The sequence below is a fragment of the Paroedura picta genome, chromosome 1, assembly GCF_049243985.1.
Source record: "Paroedura picta isolate Pp20150507F chromosome 1, Ppicta_v3.0, whole genome shotgun sequence".
NCBI classification, from domain to species: domain Eukaryota; kingdom Metazoa; phylum Chordata; class Lepidosauria; order Squamata; family Gekkonidae; genus Paroedura; species Paroedura picta.
In genome coordinates, this window is record NC_135369.1 from 12,805,108 (window position 1) to 12,822,987 (window position 17,880).

The window sequence follows — 17,880 nt, forward strand, 5'->3', positions numbered from 1 at the left end:
TTTCTCTACCCGAAGGAGGCTCAAAGCGGTTTACAATTCGCCTTCCCTTTCCTCTCCCCACAACAGACCCCCTTTGAGGGAGGTGAGGCTGAGAGAGCCCTGAGATTCCTGCTCGGTCAGAACAGCTTTATCAGGGCTGTGGCAAGCCCAAGGTCACCGAGCTGGCTGCATGTGGGGGAGCAGGGAATCAACCCCATCTCACCAGATTAGAAGTCTTTTCTCCTAACCACTACAGTAAGTTCAGTAAATAAAATAAGTCACGGCTCTCTGAATGCCAACAATCCTTTTCGTTTGGCATAGGCGACATAAGGCCCCTGGCTCTGATTCTAGCAGTGTTGTGTTTATTACTTGGGACTGAATCCTTTTTTAATTTTAAGAACTGTTTTTAATTGCTGAAATGTCTTCACGTGTTTTGCCTGGGGGACCCGGATCAGGTGAAAAGGCTGCATAGATGTATGCTTTCATAGATAAACATACCTGTGCCTGAGGACATGGGATTGGCACCTGTCCCCCTGTGCCTTTTCTGAATTTGAAATTGTCCCAGTAGGGCAGGCTTTCTCAACAGGGGTTTCGAGAAACCCTGGGATTTCTTGACGGCCCTGGAAGGGTTTGGTGTAGTTGTTAAGAACCAGCTTGGTGTAGCGGTTAAAAGCAGCAGCTTCTAGTCTGGTGAGCCGGGTTTGAGTCCCTGCCGCTCCACATGCAGCCAGCTGGGCGATCTTGTCCTCATCTCAGTTCTCATAGAGCTCTTCTCACAAAGCAGTTCTGTCAGAGCTCTCTCAGCCCCAACTCTCTCACAGGGTATCTGTTGTGGGAAAAGGCATTTCGAGACTCCTTCTGGTAGAGAAAAGCGGCATATAAAAACCAACTCATCTTCTTTCATAGATTGTGTACAAGCTGATTAATTTTTTAATATATTTTTCAAATTTTAAAAAATTATCAGGAAATATGACCATATATGGTTGACACCTCCCTCCCCAAAATGGCTAATAATACACCTGGAGGGGGCGGAAAGGGGAGGGGCCCCGGTCATAAAAATGACTTCCTAGGGCGTGGCAGGGAGGTGGGGCCTGCTGACATGACTTCTGGGGTTTCTAGAAGCCTGAAGAATGTTTCAGGGGTTTCTCGACAGTAAAAAGGATAAGAAAGGCTGCAGTAGGGCGTGGAGCTCTGGAATTATATCCAGGCTACGGAGCTCAGTTCTCATTGAGAAAACAGTTCCTTTGAAAGGCAGACTCTGTTGTGTGATATTCCGCAGAGGTCCCTTTCCTTCCAGCGTGGTGTTATGGTTAAGAGAAGCGACTTCCGATCTGGCAAGCCGGGTTTGATTTTCTGCTCATCCACGTGCGGCCTGTCACAGCCCTGACAGTGCTGTTCTCACAGAGCAGTAACATCAGAGCTCTCTCAGCCTCACCTCCCAAGAAGAGTTGGTTCTTATATGCCGCTTTTCTCTACCTGAAGGAGGCTCAAAGCGGCTTCCAATCGCTTTCCCTTTCCTCTCCCCACAACAGACACCCTGTGGGGTGGGTGAGGCTGAGAGAGCCCTGAGATTCCTGCTTGGTCGGAGCAGCTTTATCAGTGTTGTGGCGAGCCCAAGGTCACCCAGCTGGCTGCATGCGAGGGAGCGGGGAATCAAACCCGGCTTGCCAGATTAGAAGTCCGCACTCCTAACCACTGCACCAAACTGGCTCCCTGCACATCATTGTCCGAATCAGCCTTGCGCACAGTTGGGAAGTACGAAACTTGGAACGTTCCTCTCTACCTGGCCTCTCCAGGTCCCTGGAGAACATGTAGCACGCAGTTAGGCCCGGAGTAAACACACACCGGACCAGGCAGGGCGAAGGAGAGCAGCTCGCAGCTGTTCAGATGACCGAAAGTGGCCGTGCTCATTTGCCCCTGCTCCGATTCGAATGTCTGTAGGTGCTCTTCTTTTCCCCGGCTGGCTAATCTTTTCAAAACAAGGCGTGTTGACTTTCAAATCTCACTCGGGTCTATCAATATTTGACTGTGTAAAGTTTGTCCTCTCCAGACCCTGCTTGCTTAAGAGTCTCGCTCACCTGGAGGAGACGGGGAAAATGCCAGAAGCGCCGCCTGAACCTTTTTCGGTTGCTCAAAGTGGCACTGAATGAGCTAGGCAGGGCAGTGGTGCCTAATCAGGGTTGCCAACCAACAGCTGCTGGCTGGAGATTGCCTGGGATTGCAGCTGGTCTCCAGGTGACAGACATCCCCCCCCCCATCGGAGAAAATGGCTGCTTTGGGAAGTGGACTTTGATATTTTTCTTCGTGCAGGATCCCACACCTCCCCAACCCCCACCATCCCCAAGCTACACTCTCAAATCTCCAGTTATTTCTCAGCCTGGAGGTGGCAACCTGATGCATAAGCCATTTCTAGGGACAGTTTTCCAGATCAAAATGGGTCCCTGGTTGCATTCAAAAACAGAAGAAGAGCTCTTTTGGATCAGACTTGTGAGGGTCCATCCAGTCCAGCCTCCTGCCTCACCCAGGGGCCAGCCAGTCCCTCTGCAGGGCCAGCCACAGGGCAGGGAGGCCGAGGCCTTCCCCTCATAAGGACACAGGAGAGCCCTGCTGGGTCAGACCAGGGAGGGTCCCTCCAGTCCAGCCTCCTGCCTCACACAGGGGCCAGCCAGTCCCTCTGCAGGGCCAGCCACAGGGCAGGGAGGCCGAGGCCTTCCCCTCATAAGGACACAGGAGAGCCCTGCTGGGTCAGACCAGGGAGGGTCCCTCCAGTCCAGCCTCCTGCCTCACACAGGGGCCAGCCAGTCCCTCTGCAGGGCCAGCCACAGGGCAGGGAGGTCGAGGCCTTCCCCTCATAAGGACACAGGAGAGCCCTGCTGGGTCAGACCAGGGAGGGTCCCTCCAATCCAGCCTCCTGCCTCACCCAGGGGCCAGCCAGTCCCTCTGCAGGGCCCGCAACAGGGCAGGGAGGCCGAGGCCTTCCCCTCATAAGGACACAGGAGAGCCCTGCTGGGTCAGACCAGGGAGGGTCCCTCCAATCCAGCCTCCTGCCTCACCCAGGGGCCAGCCAGTCCCTCTGCAGGGCCAGCAGCAGGGCAGGGAGGCCGAGGCCTTCCCCTCATAAGGACACAGGAGAGCCCTGCTGAGTCAGACCAGGGAGGGTCCATCCAGTCCAGCCTCCTGCCTCACACAGGGGCCAGCCGGTCCCTCTGCAGGGCCAGCAACAGGGCAGGGAGGCCGAGGCCTTCCCCTCACAAGGACACAGGAGAGCCCTGCTGGGTCAGACCAGGGAGGGTCCCTCCAGTCCAGCCTCCTGCCTCACCCAGGGGCCAGCCAGTCCCTCTGCAGGGCCAGCAACAGGGCAGGGAGGCCGAGGCCTTCCCCTCATAAGGACACAGGAGAGCCCTGCTGGGTCAGACCAGGGAGGGTCCCTCCAGTCCAGCCTCCTGCCTCACACAGGGGCCAGCCGGTCCCTCTGCAGGGCCAGCAACAGGGCAGGGAGGCCGAGGCCTTCCCCTCATAAGGACACAGGAGAGCCCTGCTGGGTCAGGCCAGGGAGGGTCCCTCCAGTCCAGCCTCCTGCCTCACCCAGGGGCCACCCAGGGGCCAGGGAGGGTCCCTCCAGTCCAGCCTCCTGCCTCACCCAGGGGCCAGCCAGTCCCTCTGCAGGGCCAGCCACAGGGCAGGGAGGCCGAGGCCTTCCCCTCATAAGGACACAGGAGAGCCCTGCTGGGTCAGACCAGGGAGGTCCCTCCAGTCCAGCATCCCATCTCACATGGGGCCAGCCAGTCCCTCTGGAACGGCACAGAGACTGAGGCCTTCTCCTGTTGTTTGACCACCTCTGAATGTGGAGGTTCCCTTAAGTCACTACAGCTGGCAGCCTTAGATAGACCGATCCTCCCTTGATCCGGCTCATCCCCTTTTACGTTTCTTCCACATCTCAATAGAGCAAGCAAGTGGTGGGGACCCCCTGGGATAGTGATGGCAGGTGAGGGCTGGCAATTCCTGCAGATTTGGCGATGGAGTCCTGGGGTCCTCCCTCCAGGGGAACTCATTTCTGTCATCTGGAAATGAGCTCTCATTCCAGGAGATCCCCAGCCACCACCTGGAAGTTGGCAAGCCCTACTTGAGGAGGAATCATTCAGCGCCTGCTTGCTTTTGCCCCATTGCTCTGAACCCATTGAGATCCCTCCCCATCCACCTTACAGTAGGAAGACAACTCGTTGGGAGACGCCCTGTGAGTCTTCCATGTCGCCACCAAATTGGCTCCTGATTCCTTCCTCCGCCTCAGGACAGGAAGCGAGAGCTAATCGGATCGATCTTTCAAAATAGGTCAGCAATCACGTTCCTGGTTGGGGCGATGCAAACAGCAGGCCTTCCCCTGAGGACTCCCAGCCTCTCTCTGCCTCGGCCATCGGCCTTTCTGCTCAAGCCGGTTTTTGTGCAACCAGCGTAGAGTATCCGTGTATGGATCCAGGTGCCTCCCAGTTCTCCTAGCACCGAGCTAAGTTTTTACATTGGCCAGGGGATACGCTTCTCCCTCCCACGCAGCCAACGGCAGGGATTCCGATCGGAACTCTTTAAATAATAATAAAGGATAAGATTTTGTATTATTCCCCGCCAGTTTGGTGTAGTGGTTAGGAGTGCAGACTTCTAATCTGGCATGCCAGGTTCGATTCTGCGCTCCTCCACATGCAGCCAGCTGGGTGACCTTGGGCTCGCCACAGCACTGATAAAACTGTTCTGACCGAGCAGGAATCTCAGGGCTCTCTCGGCCTCACCCACCTCACAGGGTGTCTGTTGTGGGGAGAGGAAAGGGAAGGCGATTGTAAGCCACTTTGAGACTCCTTCGGGTAGAGGAAAGCAGCATATAAGAACCAACTCTTCTTCTTCTTCCTGTGGAGCTCAGGTCGAGGTGCCACACGATGGTATACAGTATATAAAATCCTAAAATCAGTCGTCTCAATTACCCCCAAGCAAATTAACACACCAAATGGAGGGGGGAGGATTTCGGAGTTCTTGGAACAGGTCTTCCTCAGGTCCCTGCAGCGAAGCCAGCACATCTTGATGGTCTCTCTGGGTCCCAACCGTATGCCTGGTAGAACAACTTGGGTGTAGTGATTAAGATTGGTGGCCTCTAATCTGGAGAGCTGGGTTTGGTTCTCTGCTCCTCCACATGCAGCCAACTGGGTGACCTTGGGCTCGTCACAGTCCTGATACTACTGTTCCCACAGAGCAGTTCTGTCAGAGCTCTCTGAGCCCCACCTGCCTCCCAGGGTGTCTGTTGTGGGGAGAAGAAGGAAAGGTGATTGTCAGCCGCTTTGAGACTCCTTTCGGTAGTGAAAAGCAGAGTATAGAAACCAACTCTTCTTCTTAAGGATCTCTTTTGGCAAAGCATTCCAGTAAGCTGAGGCCAAGGCCCAAAAGATCCTGCCCCTCATCGAGGCCAATTTGGGGCCAGGGATCCTAAGCAGATTATGGCCTGCTGCTCTTAACACGTTTTGGGAGATATAAGGGAAAAGGTGGTCCCGTAGGTAGGCCGGTCCCAGGCATCCCTGTCCCCTTTTAATTTTGTTTTCTCTTTCCCCCCCTTCCTAACTGCTGCGTCTTACAAATAATTCCACCAAAGGTATTGTGTGTGTAAGGCTCCACAAAGTCTCACCCATCTTTTGTCCCCACCGTCAGCTTTACAAGGCAAGGGCCTAACCTCTGCTCACCTCTGCAAATCAGTCCTGGAATTCCCTGACGCAGGGGTAGTCAACCTGTGGTCCTCCAGATGTTCATGGACTACAATTCCCATGAGCCCCTGCCAGCATTTGCTGGCAGAGGCTCATGGGAATTATAGTCCATGAACATCTGGAGGACCACAGGTTGAGGATTCTTGCCCTGACGGTCTCCCATCCAGATACTAACCAGGGCTAACCACCTAAAATATTAACCCAGGAGAAAAAATTCACCATCTTACTCATGCGTACTGACCTAAGCTGGTGTGGTTTAGCAGTTAAGAGGATCAGACAAGGATTTGGGAGACCATGGTTCAAAGCCCAACTCTCACTTGCGTGGTCTTGAGCCAGTCACTTACAGCCTAGCCTACCTCGAAGGGTTGTTGTGAGGATAAAATTGAGGTGAGGGAAAATGACGGTATGAGCCCCTTTGGGGAGAAGAGCAAGGGGTAAATAAAGAAATCACGCTGTTCCATCACCAAGGGGTCACTGCTTGCATCCAAAAAAGGAATTAACAGTCTGGAACTGATTATGATTCGCCATAGGTGAATAGGAAAAATCTGCTTTTATTAATGGGGGTGGTAAAGCAAAAAGCCTACCGATTCTCCTCTACCCAATTGCTCGACAAAACAACACCGTTCCCGTGTTTTGACTAATCAACTCAAGAGCCGTGGGATGGATGATTGGCAAGCTCTTTATTTTTTTTTTCTCCCTTTCTACCATAATACTCTCGCACTCCTGCGTTTCCCGACAGAGATTTATTCGATTCAGGACCGTTTATCGTTTTCAGTCGGAGGCCATCATAGCAGAGTGCGCTTTTATGGCAGGATGGTAAAACCCAACCTGTTACAAACCCAAAATGGCAGTCATAAATAAAAATAAAACCGTCCCTGTAGGAAGGGGGGAAAGGAAGGGGAGGGGAACCCAGCCCCAATGTCAAATGTAATAACGTTGCCAAACAGATCAATCCGAATGACAATCGATAGCGTGCGTTTGCAGAAATTTACGGCAGGCTGCGGCCTGTGCAAGAGCAAAGGTTGATACTTGGCGTCACCCCCTTCGTTGGAATTTGCTAACAGAAGTTCAATTTTCTGAAGGTCAGAGCGATGAGCGTAAGCTATTTTTTGGGGGGGGAGGGAGTGGAGAAATGCATCGCTCAGATCGGGGCCGTTGAAAAGAGAGAATCCTGACCATCCTCTGTTTTCATTACCGAGGGTCTTGACGTTTCTAAGTGACTTAGGATGACACATGTGTTCCTTCCTGCGCCGTGATCCAATTTCAGGTTCTCCGCGTAGGATGGGAAACGGCTCCCTCCCGCCGCCTCCCTCTCGCGCCGCGGACGCCGGTTCCAGACAGCGGGCGGACCCCGCCGTGCGCTTCCGAGTCAGCCAAGAGTCTGGTGACACCTTGGGGGCGAACAGATTTGTTGTGGCAGAAGCTGCCGTGGGCCAGAGCCCTCTTTGTGCAAAGTGTTATCCCCAGCTGGCAGAGAGAGAGATCATTTAATGATCTGTTTATCGCGCGTCTCTTTTTCTGCCTGGCTCCTCGGCCGACGGCTTGCTCCACAAAGCGTCGGGCAGCAAATCTGATATAATAAATGAGAGGCCGGTAAAGGAATTCCAGCCAGGATGGAAGGCCACCTGGCTGCCTCTTCTTCTCCCTTTGGGGTCCCCAATGGCAGTAAGGACCTGGACAGGTACGGGTCTGCTGTGTAAAATATCAGAGGCGGTTGGTCCCGGCAGCCACAAAGTAGCAGAGGTTCACCGTCCGCTTCAGACCTCTCCTGGTTTCCGCTGCCGAAACTCTTAGTCTTCCCAAGTTCTGGGGACGTCACACCTGAGAGACGGCGGGAGGCAAATGCCGGAACCTCCCGCCACTGTCAGAGTCCACATTGGCCACAGGATCCTTTTGCATTCCCGGGGACGCTGGGCCACCTTTGTGCGCTTTGCTTGTGCACAGGGTCACCCGGCTTGGCTGTTTTTGAAACCTGTGCCAAGGCCTGGGACGAGTTTGTGTTTGTAGTTCTGCTTTAGGTAACTGCTTGGGATGGGGGTAGGCCTCGTCTAGACCAGGGGTGGCCAGAACAGTGGCTCTCCAGATGCCCACGGACCACCGTTACCATGATACAGTGACATTATGCCTGAGGAATTGAAAGCTTATATACCGTGAATAAAACTTTGTTGGTCTTAAAAGGTGCTCCTGGACTCTTAACTTTGTTCTACAAATTTGGCTAGTCTTTCCGGTGCTCCTGCACTCTGGCCCTTTTCTACTGCTGAGGACACTCAGCCACCCATCTTGATCTATCTTCTACAACAATCCTGTCCAGTTATTATTTACTAATTTTTTTTTGAAGAATAGTTGGTTCTTATATGCCTCTTTTCTCTACCCGAAGGAGGCTCAAAGCGGCTTACAATCGCCTTCCCTTTCCTCTCCCCACAACAGACACCCTGTGAGGGAGGGGAGGCTGAGAGAGCCCTGAGATTACTGAAGAAGAGTTGGTTCTTAAGGTAAAGGTAAAGGTATCCCCCGTGCAAGCACCGAGTCATGTCTGACCCTTGGGGTGACGCCCTCCAGCGTTTTCATGACAGACTCAATATGGGGTGGTTTGCCAGTGCCTTCCCCAGTCATTACCGTTTACCCCCCAGCAAGCTGGGTACTCATTTTACCGACCTCGGAAGGATGGAAGGCTGAGTCAACCTTGAGCCGGCTGCTGGGATTGAACTCCCAGCCTCATGGGCAGAGCTGTCAGACGGCTGCCTTACCACTCTGCGCCACAAGAGGCTCATCAGTTGGTTCTTATATGCCGCTTTTCTCTACCTGAAGGAGGCTCAAAGTGGCTTACAATCGCCTTCCCTTTCCTCTCCCCACAACAGACACCCTGAGAGGGAGGTGAGGCTGAGAGAGTGCTGAGATTACTGAAGAAGAAGAAGAAGAGTTGGTTCTTATATGCCTCTTTTCTCTACCCGAAGGAGGCTCAAAGCGGCTTACAATCGCCTTCCCTTTCCTCTCCCCACAACAGACACCCTGTGAGGGAGGGGAGGCTGAGAGAGCCCTGAGATTACTGAAGAAGAGTTGGTTCTTAAGGTAAAGGTAAAGGTATCCCCCGTGCAAGCACCGAGTCATGTCTGACCCTTGGGGTGACGCCCTCCAGCGTTTTCATGACAGACTCAATATGGGGTGGTTTGCCAGTGCCTTCCCCAGTCATTACCGTTTACCCCCCAGCAAGCTGGGTACTCATTTTACCGACCTCGGAAGGATGGAAGGCTGAGTCAACCTTGAGCCGGCTGCTGGGATTGAACTCCCAGCCTCATGGGCAGAGCTGTCAGACGGCTGCCTTACCACTCTGCGCCACAAGAGGCTCATCAGTTGGTTCTTATATGCCGCTTTTCTCTACCTGAAGGAGGCTCAAAGTGGCTTACAATCGCCTTCCCTTTCCTCTCCCCACAACAGACACCCTGAGAGGGAGGTGAGGCTGAGAGAGCCCTGAGGTTACTGAAGAAGAAGAAGAAGAGTTGGTTCTTATATGCCACTTTTCTCTACCAGAAGGAGTCTCAAGGCGGCTTACAATCGCCTTCCCTTTCCTCTCCCCACAACAGACACCCTGTGAGGTGGGTGAGGCTGAGAGAGCCCTGAGATCACTGCTTGGTCAGAGCAGCTTTATCAGTGCTGTGACCAGCCCAAGGTCACCCAGCTGGCTGCATGTGAAGGAGGAGCGGGAAACAAACCCAGCTCCCCAGATTAGAAATCAGCACTCCTAACCACTACACCAAGCTGGCTCTCTAACGCATGTAACGCATTAAAGAAACCTTCCAGCCAGCCCTTTCTGTCCCAAGCTGTAGTTGTGCTTTGAAGAGATCTTTCACAGAGGGGATTTCAGGAATGTGATTTCTGTACTGCTGTCTGACTGGTTTGAAACAATGCGATCTATTATCCTGCCTTGACAATCTGCCACACTGTTCTGCTTTGAACCAGGGGGAGGGAGGTGTCCCAGTTTGGAATGATTGTTCAAAATGGTTTTCAACATTATTCCATTGGGGGGAATCTCTGGTGCCAAGCCTGATCCCTGTCCAGCTAGCTCTCTGCTTGTGAGGTGACTTGCTCATAGCTGGAAGCGTTCAGAGATATGAGCCAGCCTAACCTCCAGCCTGATACAATCCGTTCTCCTGCCTCTTGGTGTTGTGCTTAAGAGCAGTGGCTTTTAATATGGAGAACCAGGTTCGATTCCCCCCCCCCGCTCCACATGCCGGCAGCTGGATGACCTTGGGCCAGGGCCAGTTCTATGGGAGCTCTCTCAGCCTCAGCTGCCTCACAGGCTGTCTGTTGTGGGGAGGAAAGGTAGTTGTTTGTAAGCTGCTTTGAGACTCCTTCTTTCCCATCTTTCCCTGCTGCGTTCCAGGCTTCAGTTGTTGTCTGAATAACCTTGAAATGGTTCAACAAAACAAAACCCGCGTCCAGTGGCACTTTAAGACCAACAGAGATTTATTCAAGGCTTGAGCTTTCGAGTGCAGACAGTCTGAGGAAGAGTGCTTGCACTCGAAAGCTCACACCCTGAATAAATCTTTGTTGGTCTTAAAGGTGCCGCTGGACTCTGATTTCGTTTCGTTGTGCTGCTTCAGACCAACACAGCTACCCGCTTGACTCTGTCTTGAAACGGTGAGCAGCAAAGGAATATCTTGGTGCTTTCGCAAATGCTAAATACTGAAGTTTCACTCCACTTCAGTGACTGTTTGCAAGGGCATTTTACCATTTCTCACAGGGAAATCCAGTTGCCGAGTGCATCCGAAGTGCGTTACTTGGTGCAAGTGACTAAATTCAACCAGTAAATCTTGAGTCAGCCCAACCGATGAAAAAGCCTCTCCAGCTTTGGCTTGTGCGTCGGCAGCAGCTGCTGATGCCCCAGGGCCTTGGGAGGAACTGCCTTTTTGGTGGTGAGAATTATGGCATCAGGGAAAGAGTTGGCCTTCCCCGTCCCTCGGTATCCACGCCACCCTCATTGGTGGGAGGAAATGGCCCCTTCTCTTTGCTTTAGGATGCTTTGGGCTGTTCCTGCGTTGAGCAGGGGGTTGGACTAGATGGCCTGTATGGCCCCTTCCAACTCTATGATTCTATGATCCTGCGTTGAGCAGGGGGTTGGACTAGATGGCCTGTATGGCCCCTTCCAACTCTATGATTCTATGATCCTGCGTTGAGCAGGGGGTTGGACTAGATGGCCTGTATGGCCCCTTCCAACTCTATGATTCTATGATTCTGCCAGGGTGGCTTCTAGCCAGCTTGGTGTTGTGGTTCACACTGGAGGCTTCTAACCTGGCAAGCCGGGTTGGATTCCCTGCTCCTCCATATGCAGCCAGCTAGTCACAGCTCTGTTAGAGCTGTTCTCTCAGAGCCACCCAGTCTGGGCTCTCTCAGCCCCACCTCCCTCACAGGGTGCCTATTGTGGGGAGAGGAAGGGACGGAAATGGTCTTTGAGACTCCTTTGGGTAGATAAAAGCAGGGTATGAAAACCAGCTCATCTTCTTCTAGCGACGTTTTAAGCAGCGTTACACTGTTCTGAGAACTCAGCATGTATAACTCCACTTAGGGCAGCGTTGTGGTTTGCTCAGATGAGCGCTGTTTGCAGCCTGCCCTCTCTTTGTGTCACGCCTGGGCCTGCTGGGTATCCTATTGTCAAACATTCCCCCAAATGTTGGGAGCCAGCATGATGTTGTGGTTAAGAGCATCAGCCTCTAATCTGGAGAACCGGGTTTGATTCCTCACTGCTCCTCCACCTGCAGCCAGTTGTGTGACCTTGAGCCAGTCCCAGTTCTCTCAGAGCCCTAACCTTTCTCCCAGGGATTCTGTTGTGGGGAGAGGAAGGGAAGGCGATTGTCAGCTGCTTTGAGACTCCTTTGGGCAGTACAAAGCCTGGTCCAGAAAACTAGCTGTTCTTCAAATCTTTCCCTTTTTTCCCTGGTCTCCTTTAACTTAGCTGGCAATCTTAACTCTTGCATTGCCTTATTGCGTACCGCGCCTGACCACACTTCTTACAGGATTGTGGTGTGGGCATTTGCTCCCATTGCAGAGCGTTTTATGTCTCAAGGAATTTTCCACTAGAATCCTAGAATCGTAGAGTTGGAAGGGCCCTCTGAGGTCATCTAGTCCAACTCTCCTGCAGAATGCAGGACATTCACAATTGCCTGCCCAAGCACACAGACCCCAGTCCCATGCCCGTACTGGTCTTCTTGTCAAGGTGCGTCTAGAGCAGGGGTAGTCAACCTGTGGTCCTCCAGATGTTCATGGCCTACAATTCCCATGAGTCCCTGCCAGCAAACGCTGGCAGGGCCTCATGGGAATTGTAGGCCATGAACATCTGGAGGACCACAGGTTGACTATCCTTAGTCTACCCTGGGACACAGTATGGAAGTCACTAGGCTGGACGGCCATTGCGTCAGATCGAGGTCCTCTTGAGTTAAGGGCATACCACAGAATATTTGCTAAAGCAGATCTGACATCTTTACTCCCCTTCTGTCCCATTTTTCTCTCCAACAAGAGCATAATTCTTCCCTGCTCTATCCTCACAACAGCCCTGCGGGGGTCAGGTTAGGTTGAGAGTCTGTGAGTGGCCCAAAACTTCCCAGCAAGCTTCCATAGCAGGGTGGGGATTCGAATCTGGTTCTCTTTGATCCGAAGCCAGCACTAACCACTAAATCACATCAAGGACTGTAGTTTTGGCAAAAGGCACTCAGTCACACTGAACAGTAACTGAGCCTGACCTGGACGTGCAGGGGTGGGCAAACGGTGGCTCCCCCGAGCTCCAGGGACTACAATTCCCATGAGGCCCTGCTGGCAGGGGCTCATGGGAATTGTAGTCCGTGGACCTCGGGAGAGCCACCGTTTGCCCACCCCTGTGAGGGGTATCACATGATCTGCCTGGTCCAATTGGAGTTAAGCAGCCTCCTTAACGGTCATCTGTCGCTTTGGACAGAGTATACCTGCATAGGCTAAGTCTCTTTAGGCTCCTAGCCGTGGATTCGAATCTTGGCACTGTGGTTCCCTTGGAACTTCAGGACAGAGCTTGAGGTGAAGGCTAGCATTGCCAACTCCCAGGAGATCTCCCAGAATCACACCCAATCCCCAGAGCACAGAGATCAGTTCCCCTGGAGAAAATGACTGCTTCAGAGGGCGGATTGTATGGCATTATACCTTTGTGGGAGGGGTGGCCATATTGTCCATGATGTCTATAGACTACAATTCCCATGCTGGCAGGGGCTCGTGGGAATTGTAGTCCATCGGCAACTGGAGAGCCAGAGATTGGCCAGCCGTGCTCTGTGGAATTATACCTACCTTCCCTCCACAAACCTGCCACCCCCAGACTCCATTCTAGGGTTTCAAAGAAAGAGGATCACAGTTTGGTGTAGTGGTTAGGACTGCGGACTTCTAATCTGGCAAGCCGGGTTCAAGTGTGCACTCCCCTATCTGCAGCCAGCTGGGTGACTTTGGGGCACTGATAAAACCGTTCTGACCGAGCAGTGATATCAGGGCTCTCTCAGCCTCACCCACCTCACAGGGTGTCTGTTGTGGGGAGAGGAAGAGGAAGGTGAATGTAAGCTGCTTTGAGCCTCCTTCGGGTAGGGAAAAGCGGCATATAAGAACCAACTCTTCTTCTTCAGTAATCTCAGGGCTCTCTCAGCCTCACCCACCCACCCACTCTCTCAGCATAAAAGAAAAGCGGCATATAAGAACCAACTCTTCTTCTTCTTCTTCTTCTTCTAATAGCACAGCATACAAGGGAAAATGGCTCAATTAAATTTCCCAATCTCATTTTGACTTGAACTTTCGATCATCTTCTCCGTTGCCACAAGACATCTGCATTAAAGTTCATAGCATCGATGGTTATCAAGGGGGCAAAACCATATAAGTAAAGGAAAATCACCCAAGGGAGGAAAAAACAAGACAAACAGATGGCCGCGCCATTTTGGACTTGGAGTTTTTACAGGCAAAGAGGCCTTCTGACTACCAACTAGGGCAAGAGTAGCTGACCTGTGGCTCTCCAGATGGCCATGGACTACAATTCCCATGAGCCTCAATGTGCTAGCAGGGCCTCATGGGAATTGTAGTCCGTGGACATCTGGAGAGGCTCAATTTAGCCACGTCCGAACTAGGGTTTGTATTAGGGTCTAGAGCAGAGGTAGTCAATGCTGGCAGAGGCTCATGGGAATGCTGGCCGGAGCTCATGGGAATTGTAGTCCACAGACATCTGGAGGGCCACAGTTTGACTACCCCGGCTCTAGAGACTGAGAAATTATCTGTTCAGACTTTATTTGTGCCATCACAGTTTTCCTTGTCTGGAGCGATTCCGATTCCATTCTGAGGTTGCCAGGTCAGAGGAAGGGGGTTAGGCTTCCAGCTCCAGGTCCGGGGATATTTGGTGATGGAGCTCAGGGTGTGCAAGGACCTCAGTAGGATACAAGCCCCTTCCAAAGCATCCATTTCCCTTACGGGAACTCATTTCTGTCGTCCGGAGAGGAGTTGTAATGCTAGGGAGCCTCCAGGTCCCACCCGGAGCCTGGCATCTCTACCCCACCCCTCCTCCCCAAATTTCCAAATATTTCGCAACCCGGAGCAGGCAACCCTAGACTCTCCTTGCATCGGGGAACGGAAGGTGGCACTTTCCTGGCTCGTGAGCTCCCTGGACTCTGCCCTCCAGCCCTGGTGGGCTCGTTGTGCTTCGTGGACAGATTTTGGGATGCCCAGTCGCTGGTGGCCGCATTCCCAGCCGATGCATCACCCCCCCTTGGGGGGCCAGGCGGTGCCTTCAGGCGTGAGGGCTTTTGTCTTTAGGCTGGGCTGGCAGCCCATCACCCCAGGGGCTCCCCCTGACCCTTTTCGCTTCCAGCCACTTGAATTAATCGGAGCTGACGGCCACTGGTTTCCTGGCCCTGAGCAGCTGGGCCTGGGCTGCGGGTGGGAAGCCGCGGAGGCCCCGTTGCGTTCCCCCGGCCCCGTCACATTCAGGGGGTGCTGCAGAGAGACCTTTCCAAACTCGGATTTTGCACAATGCTGAAGAAAGAGACTTGGGAACCGACCCCTGTGTTTGGTGCGGACCGATGTTGCTTGCTCATGTCTTGTGCCCGGGATGTACCGGCTGGCTTTCTGTCGGCGAGAAAGAACCTCAAAGTGAATTGGGATTATGAAAGCATATCGGCGAGCCCGACGAGAATATTAGGAGCTTTAAATGGGATAAACCCATAATTTCCAAGCTCTGGGCTGGGCACATTCGTGCGCGGTGAGAGAACTGGTAGCACACCGTGAGAAAGGAGGTAATGAAACAATTAAAGGCTCCCAGCCCAAAGGGACCCGCCCACGCAGAGAGCTTTATCTGTTGGATCTCTGTGTGAGTCACTGCCCTGGCCATTCCATTTGCCAATCAGCCTTCATGGGGGAAATCACTGTTAGTTTGCTTGACTGGTCCATTCCGATTACGGAAATGCAGCCACGCTATGTGCTTTCAGAGGAGGCTGCCTGTTGCATCTCTGTGCGAGTATCATCTCTGCACTTTCCTCCTTCCAGTTTTATGGTACCAAGAGAAGCATGCTCTAAATTGCAGTTCACAAAAAAAGCGTGCTTCTGTCTTTGGAAAGGCAGGGTTAACTGACAAAAGAATTCACCCAAAAGGAGACGGGTGAGGGAGGAAGTATACTGGTTATTGTGACTGACTGAGGAGATTTGGTTTCTATTGCCCACTTGGTTATGAAACTTACTGGGCAACTTGGGAGTACTTAGGCTGTCTCAATACAGCTTCCCTTGCAGGGTTGTTGTGACGACCCTGTATCGCTAAGAGAAACATCTCAGAGAAGAGATGCAAAGGCCAAGTATTTGCAAGATGTCAAAGGGGATTGAGGCCCTTGAATCAAACTTAGCCCCTCCAGAATTCTACAGATGAACAGAGACACAAAAACACAGGCATAACATAGCTTACCTCCCTGGCTCCCCTCTTCCTTACTTGATGTAGGATCTTTTTTTCCTGTGTCCACTTACCCCATACTGGCCTGTTCTTCACTGGCTTTGAAATACGGCAATGTTAGAAACCTGACCAGAACGGTTTTCTTAATTTGAGAATACAGAGAACACTAATTTCTGCTCTTAAATGCCACCACATTCTGCATATAATGCTCTTAATTGCCACCACATTATGCACTTGGCTCTGTTTCGGCCTCACTTGGAGTCCTGTGTTCAGTTTTGGGCCCCACAGTTGAAGAGGGATGTAGACAAACTGGAGTGTGGCCAGAGGAAGGCAACAAAGATGGTGAGGGGTTTGGAGACCAAGACGTATGAAGAAAGGTTGGGGGGAGCTTGGTCTGTTTAGCCTGGAGATGAGACGACTGAGGGGATCTGATAACCATCTTCAAGTATTTAAAAGGCTGCCACATGGAGGATGGAGCAGAGTTGTTCTCTCTTGCCCCGGAGGGTTGGACCAGAACCAATGGGATGAAATTAATTCAAACGAAATTCCGTCTAAACATCCGGAAGAAGTTCCTGACAGTTAGAGTGGTTCCTCAGTGGAACAGACTTCCTCAGGAGGTGGTGGGTTCTCCATCTTTGGAGATTTTTAAACAGAGGCTGGATAGCCATCTGACGGAGAGGCTGATTCTGTGAAGGCTCAAGGGGGTGGCAGGTAACAGTGGATGAGCGATAGGGTTGTGGGTATCCTGCATAGTGCAGGGGGTTGGACTAGATGACCCAGGAGGTCCCTTCCAACTCTATGATCCTATGATTCTATATTGCTTCTGTGGACATAAAATCCGATCTTGACCCATCTGTTTTTTTTTGCAATGGCAGATTCATCGATGAGGACTATGCCGTCCAAGTCTCCATCAATGATTATCTGGACATTTACTGCCCGCACTACGACCAGCCCTTGGCTTCCGGTGGTCCCGAGACCTTCACTCTCCTCATGGTCGACGGCGAGGGGGCTGCTATGAGACCCCCGGAGCGTTCAAACGTTGGGAGTGCAACCGCCCCTACGCCCTCTACGGACCCGTCCGCTTCTCGGAGAAGATCCAGCGGTTCACCCCCTTCTCGCTGGGTTTCGAATTCCAGCCTGGACGGGACTACTACTATATTTGTGAGTTGAGACGCTGCCGGTGGAGGAGGAGTTAGCAGACAAAACGTTTTCCTTCTAAGCAGCGTCACGCCCTTCGAAACCCTTGGATTTCGACATACGGAGAAGGGTGTAACGCTGTGATTTCCCTGCAGGAATCTGCCTTTGGACTCATAATAATAATAATGATGATGATAATAATAATAACAATAACAGCAGTGTTTCTATACTCCCCTTCCACATAGCTCAGGGTGGGGTGCAGCAGTAAAAGCAATGTACAAAGTTAAAATGTTGACAATTATTGCGAATGTCTACCTATGCCAGAATTCCCAGACAGGTGTTTTTTGGCAAGGAGCTGATCTTCCAACTCTCTTTCCCACCCACCCCCCGGCAGGGAGGCCCAACCTTTCTTGGTGGATGTTCTTTTAGGCCTGTTGGAAGAGCTCCATTTTATCGGCCCTGCGTTGATTTCCTGGGAGTGCCTTCCACCTGGCGGATTGACATAAATACACTTAGCGCAGTGATTCTCAACCTTCCTAATGCCGCGACCCTTTAATCCAGTTCCTCATGTTGTGGCTTAACCATAAAATTATGCTCGTGTTCTTTCACAGAAATTACACCAAAACTGACCAATGGTATGAAGATCCATTGTTCATGATGGTATATAAATTGGTTTTTCTCCGGGCTTTCTCAGTTCAGTTCTGTCTCTTGCCCAACCATGCCAATTTTGCTCTTTTCTGCTGCTCCAGACAGATGAAAGCTCTATCTCAATCTACCCCGCAAGGCTGTTGTGTGGATTGCGCCCCCCTGGCCAAGCTGCTTGCCTTGCCGCGACCCCTGTGAAAGGGTTGTTCGACCCCTAAAGGGGTCCCGACCCCCAGGTTGAGAACCACTGACCTAGCGGCTAAAACTCTGTGGGTGTCTTTTCCCGAAAATATCAGTCATAATCAGACTCAATGGATTCGAGCCCTGTAGCCCTTTAGAGACCAACAAGATTTTCGGGGTAAGATCTTTCGAGAGGCTGAATTCCCTTGGTCAGACTCTCGAAAGTTCGTATCCCCAAAATCTTGTTGGTCTGTTCGGTGCTACCAGGCTTGAGTCTTC

The 17,880-nt window shown here is 52.1% G+C and overlaps 1 protein-coding gene across 1 annotated transcript in view; it reads left to right on the forward strand.

The window, feature by feature from the left end:
* The window catches only part of EFNA4 (ephrin A4), a 46,692-nt gene that overhangs the window by 14,926 nt on the left and 13,886 nt on the right, over positions 1-17,880 (forward strand). The window contains 2 exon segments of the mRNA XM_077322074.1: positions 16,515-16,642; positions 16,645-16,800. Of these exon segments, the coding sequence (XP_077178189.1) occupies positions 16,515-16,642; positions 16,645-16,800 (284 nt within the window).